This window comes from Aricia agestis, chromosome 4 (genome assembly GCF_905147365.1).
Source record: "Aricia agestis chromosome 4, ilAriAges1.1, whole genome shotgun sequence".
Taxonomy (NCBI): domain Eukaryota; kingdom Metazoa; phylum Arthropoda; class Insecta; order Lepidoptera; family Lycaenidae; genus Aricia; species Aricia agestis.
The window spans coordinates 20,199,828-20,205,827 of NC_056409.1; the positions used below are offsets into that span (position 1 = coordinate 20,199,828).

General features: G+C 57.9%; 1 protein-coding gene across 1 annotated transcript; it reads right to left on the bottom strand.

Moving 5' to 3' along the window:
- Positions 1 to 17: 17 nt before the first annotated feature.
- LOC121726158 lies at positions 18 to 5,389 on the bottom strand. Its single transcript, XM_042113389.1, has 2 exons — positions 3,316 to 5,389; positions 18 to 3,205 (listed from the first exon to the last, which is right to left on the bottom strand). The coding sequence occupies exons 1-2, from the start codon at positions 5,387 to 5,389 to the stop codon at positions 18 to 20; spliced, it is 5,262 nt and encodes a 1,753-aa protein (XP_041969323.1).
- Positions 5,390 to 6,000: the final 611 nt, after the last annotated feature.

The window sequence follows — 6,000 nt, forward strand, 5'->3', positions numbered from 1 at the left end:
CACCCTGAGCTCCCCATTTACGGCGGCAAGTTATCATTCCGGATGACACGTCGCCTTGGTCGTCTTCGTCGAAGAGGGTCCAGCGCCCGCCTTTCTCTATCGCGCTCTGCCTCTTCTTTGTTGGAGATCACCTCTTCGGCGAACTTCTCCACGTCCCTCCAGTTTTGCTCACTGCCCAGCATGGCACTTACCAACGCTGGCAGTGATAAGTCCGGTCCGATGGCGGCCGTTAATGCCGCACGTTGTCGTGTCCAAGAGGGACAAGCCGTTAAGGTGTGCGCGGCCGTGTCCCTTTCGTCGTCACAGTGGTGGCACCGCGTCGTCTCCTCCCTTCCGACGATCTCGCACAGGTACCGACCGAAGCAGCCGTGCCCGGTCAGCACCTGTGTGAGGCGGAACGAGAGGGCGCCTTTCTTTCGGTCCACCCACTCTCTGAATACTGGGCGAATAGCCCCTATGAGGTCTACGCTTACACGCGGCTCCAAGAGACGCTCCTCCCACAACTCCAGGGCCCTGTCTCTGGCTTCGTCCCTCCACCGACGTACGGCGTCCGGAAGGGGATTGCTGCCCCCCGCGCGGACTTCTGCGCTACGCCAGTACACATCGGCGAGGGCTCTTGCGTCCAGGTCCCATGGGACGCTTCCGGCGAGCAGGCACGCAGCATCCCGGGAGATGGTGCGATACCCGCGCACTGCTCGCGTTGCCATCGTTCTTTGTAGCCGACCAAGGATGAGCCTGTTTTTGGCTGACAAATTTTCGGCCCAGATCGGCGCACCGTACATGGCCATGGAACGTACAACGCCCATGTACAGGCGCCGACAGCTCAGGCTCGGGCCCCCTAGGTTGGGGAGCAGCGATGCTAGAGCTCCTGCTGCCTTCGCTACCTTCTCGGATAGCCGGCGGAAGTGCTCCTTAAAGGACCACCGACTATCGAGTACTAGTCCTAAGTATGTCAGAGTTGACGATACTGGGATGGATGTTCCACCGACTATCACCGCCAAACCGGGCGGCGGCGCGTTTCTGGGCCCATGAAAGATGATGGCCTCAGATTTGTTAAGCGCCACCGTCAAGCCTAGCGCCTGTATTCTGCGCACAACTTGTGCAACAGCTGCCGTCGCAAGTATTACGGCTTCGCGGTGTGTTTTGGCGCGGCAGACCGCCGCGGTGTCGTCCGCGTACGCGATCAACTCCACGCCGGGTAAGTTGGCACCGCGAAGCACGTGGTCATAACCCATGTCCCACAGTTTCGGGCCGAGAGCCGAACCCTGCGGGACGCCGCAGTCCACCTCCTGCTCTTCCCATCCCTCTTCAGTAGGGTACTGCACCGAGCGCTCCGACAGATAGTCGCCCACGAGTCTGCAAAGGTATCCCGGCACTCGGTGGTATCGAAGGGCCTCTTTTATGGTTTCCCAGGGCAGGGTGTTGAATGCGTTGGAGATGTCTAACGAGACAACCAACACCACCCCGCCCCGAGAGATCTCCTCCCTCGTAATAGACCGGAGCCGTGCCACCGCATCCATCGTCGATCGACGAGACCGGAACCCGAACTGAGCATCGCTCAAGTTCGGGCCGACGCTCTCTAGATGGCGGTCGAGACGCGCCACTACGATCCTCTCCATCGTCTTACAAATCTCGTCGATCAAGACGATAGGGCGGTAGGCTGACGGCTGGTCTTCGGGTCGCCCGACCTTCCTGAGTAGCACGAGTTTGCCAGTCTTCCAGCGACGTGGTATTCGCCCTTGCACGAAGCACATGTTCAGTAGGGCGAGAACACGCTCTTCCATCTGCTCCATCGCTAGCACCCAGACACGACCGGGGACCCCGTCTAATCCAGGGGCTTTGTTCTGGAGGGCCATTTTATGGACCGCCGCTGCCAGTTCTCCGGCTGTCACTGGGGGAATTTCCTCCTCCTCGGTCTCTGCAGTTGGTAGTGCCATAGTTGGTGGGGACCACTCGGCCCTGGGTGGAAATAGGGCCGACACAATAGTTCTACAGAATTCCGGTGGCAAGGACTGGGTGAGAGGTGGGGCAGCAGGGCGAAGCTTTTGCCTCACCCACTTGTAAGGTCTGCCCCACGGGTCCTGCTCCAGAGTACCCAGGAATTCCTCCCATGCCGTCTTCTTGGCCAGTCTGATGGCATCGCGAAGGTTATGGCGCGCAGTGCGGTATCCATCGTATATGGACTCCTCCTCTGCCTCGCTTCGGATCCGTCGTCTTCGATACCGCAAATAGCGGCGGCGAGCTGCCACACACTCATCACGGAGACGCTTCAAATCCGGACTCCACCAGTACGTCTGGCGTCTTGGCACGGCTGGTCCGGCGCGGGGCATTGAGGCGTCACATATGTTGTGTGCCGCCTCAATCAGCCACTCCGCGCACTCTTCTACGTCCTCTGATGGTAGAGGCGCCCACGATGCGACGGCTGCTGCCTCTTTGAGGAGGTCGCGGTCCAACTTCTTCAAAGACCACCTCAGGCCTGTACCAGGTGTGAATGAGCGGCCTGGCTCCGTCAAGTGAGCCGAGACGACGAAGCGTATGTAGAGGTGGTCCGAGAGAGTCTCAATGCGACTCAAGACCTTCCACTCGGTGATACGCGGGGCGATGGCTGGGCTGACCAGGGTGAGGTCCACTATGGACTCTCCCTGTGGCCGGACGCATGTACTGGACGCACCGCGGTTTGCCAGGACCAGGCCGGTAGTGACCAACCAATCCTCCAAGAGTCGACCTCTCGCATTTGCCGCCGGGGAGCCCCACAGCGGAGACTTCGCGTTGAAGTCTCCGGCAACAACTACGGGGCGACTCGACCCCTCTACGACGGCGGTCAGTTGAAGCAAGAGCGCCTCAAACTCGACGATCGGCTTGTTGGGGGAAAAGTAAACCCCCACCACGGTGAGGGTCCCCAAGATGGCGACAACAAATCCACGGCCCCTTATCGCGTTCCTCGACGAAGGAGGCACGATTTTGGGACCAAAGACTATGGCGACCAACGAGTCGACGTCTCCCACCCAGTCGCTTCTATCCAGGACGCGGTACGGCTCTGCAATAATGCCCACGTCGATCTCCCACTGCAAAAGAACCTGAACCCAAAGATCCTGCGCCGCAGCGCAGTGATTCAGGTTGCCCTGAAGAAACCGTAAGGTGGCCGTTATTGGGCCTCCATGGGGTCCGCTCTGGCACTGGGGGCCGCCGTAGATGTTGTAGCAGCCTCTCGAGGCGATTGGCTCTTTTTAGGGCCTTTCCGTTTTGTTTTGGAGGCAGATTTATTGCAGCGTGCGCTGCCTACTATGTGGTCTGCCGCCTTCCCTCTCGACTCACATAACGCGCAGTGCGGAGGGTTTCCGCACTGTTTGGTCGAGTGCCCGGGCTGACCGCAGCGGAAACAGAGTTCACTGCGGTCAGTTTCTGAGGAGCAGGTTGCTCGGGTATGTCCCTCTTCGTGGCACCGGAAGCATCTCATGGTGCGCTGGGACAGGAGGGTCACTTGCGCTACCGTCCAGCCGACGCACACCCTGGTAGGAGGTGCCATCACCAATTTGGCGGCCTCAACCGGGCACCTGACCCAGGCCATACCGCGTCCTCTTCTGTCTACACGGATCTCGCCGACTCTGATATCTTCCGGTCGACAACCACCCTTCCTTGCGACAGCAGCCGTGATTTCTGTCGCTGTTGCAGAGTCGTCGAGACCCGTGATTCGGAGCTCGGCGCATTTTTGCGGTCGGGACACGCGCACCATGTCCTCTCCGACAATCTCTCTTAATTTGCTCGCCAGAGCGTCGGCCCTCTCCTTACATTCCGCCCCCGAGACTTCGTACATACGAGCACCGGTTATAGCCCGCTTAAATTTGACCGCCGGGATGTCGAGTGCAGTCAAGTCCAGATGCAACTTGGCCTTATCAATGACGTCCTGGTAAGTGACGCCATTTTTCTCCGCATCCGGAAGCAGCGTAAGTACTACGGCTGCTGTCTTCGGAGCGCGGAGCTGTCTTTCCTTCTTCTTTTTCTCCTTCTTCTTCAGCGTCTTTTTCCTGTCTCCCGCCTTCATCGGTGTCTTCCCTCTCTTTACTACCTCTGTCCATGAAGGAGAGGCTGTTGGCTGTGTCGCAACTGCCGCAGTCGTTGCATCGCTTCTCGCGGTTGGAGCCTCGACGGCGGCGGCAGACTTTCGCCTCTTCTTTGTCCTTTTTGGTTTGGGACCCGGATTCGTCGGAGGCATCAATGTAGAGACTGATGGCCCCGGCGTAGGCGGAATCTCTTTTTCCATTTCAGGTAGCTGCGGCCTTGCGACTGATGTGGAGGCAGCGCTTTCCTTCTTTTTGTCCGCGGCGAGTGGAGGGCGCAGGCGAGGCTCCGGTAAAAGTCGGGCCTCCAGCCCCTCCAGGCGCGCGTCCATGCGGGCGTTCATCACGGAGACCGCCTCACGCAGCGCTCGCTGCAATAGCTCTTCCACATTCGGCTCTTTGATGGTGGGAGCAGACTGTGGTTGGGCGTCAGCGAGCTTACGCTTGACGGCCTCTAGCTCCTTCTTCATAACCTCAAGCTCTCTGGAGAGGCGTGTGTTTTCCGCCGCCAGGGATCTCGTCTCTTCCGATACTGTCCTGCTAAGAAGGCAAACGCACGCCTCCTTTATGGTGCAGGACGCTTTCTTAAGGGCCGCGATGGAGGTTCCCTTAAGATTCTTCGACTTCTGAGTCACAGCGGAGATGGCGGCAAGGCTCTGCGTTATTGCCTCGCCAAGTTTCGCCGTTGTGACCTCGTCTTCCGCCATTATGCGATCCGAGAGTGAGGACTCCGACAGCCGGTTGGACCGTAGGTTCGGGAGTCCCTTTGTCACGTCCAGTAGTTCCTTCTCTACCTCGACGTCAAGTTCCCTCTGCTTGATGTCGAGGAGATCCTTCTTGGTCTTGTACAAGCCAACATATTTCCCTGTGATGGGCGGTCTTCCTCTTCCGCGTTTGGAGGAGGGCTTTGCGGCCGCTCCCCTGTCTTTTTCCGGGCTATTTTCGAGCTCACTACCGCGCCTCTTGCGCCGGAAAGTGGCCCGGGTCCTTCCCCTCTCACTGTCTACGCCCGGGTTATGAGAGGCGGCGGACTCATCACCGCTCTCGCCGCTATCACCTCCGGGTCTTCGAAAGAACCCAGAGCCCGTGCCTATGGATGCGGGCGTTGCCGCCCGTGATCCACCCTCGCTCGCCGTCGTCATTACCAAATCGCATTGCCTTTCATCGTCCATTAAATCGTTGCCAAAGTCGTTATTCCTCCCCCTCTCCTTCAAAGCATGTTTGGGGCCCCCAGTATACATGGCCCGATCCCCCGCCGAAGCGGGAGTGTGGGATTCTCCGGCATTGCCGGTACCCACCCTGGGAGAATTATCCGCATGCTTGTTTTCCATATTGGTGTCAGTTAGGGGTGATTCTGCCCCAGCGCCCTTGGTACGTAGCCACCTGCTCGTAACGCATCCCACGGCCGGGCGCCAAAAACCCTGGATTAGGGGCCCACGGGCCCATCCATCGCACAAACACTCACAGAAATACACACGCAAACAAGCAATAGTGTAAAGAAGAGTGTAACAAAAATTGAAAGATAGTGAAGAAAAGGTGGTGAACGATAGCGAAACAAAAATAAAATAATACAAAAGAAGGGTATACTACAAAAAGAGAAGAAAAATAGCAAAGACCGGCGTTCAGCCATCCTGGGTGCCTCACCCCGTGTAAAGGGCGGGGCGGCGCACCCAGGCGCCCAGGGACACGAACATGGACGGACCGGTATCGCCCCTAGGATACTTCTTTCCCGGAAAATATAATTCCCGCGCAATAAAAGAATTTTGGCGCACCGGCGCGTCTTGTAATAATAATGTCAATGATTAGGACTAGTTAGTAGTTATACATAGCATAGTGATACCGCGGGCGGGTGTTTGCTGAGGACTCCATAATTGAGGGATGTAATTAAACTAAATATAATTAGGTTCAAAGGGAAATTGTAATGGGCTCCGCGGGAGAAACC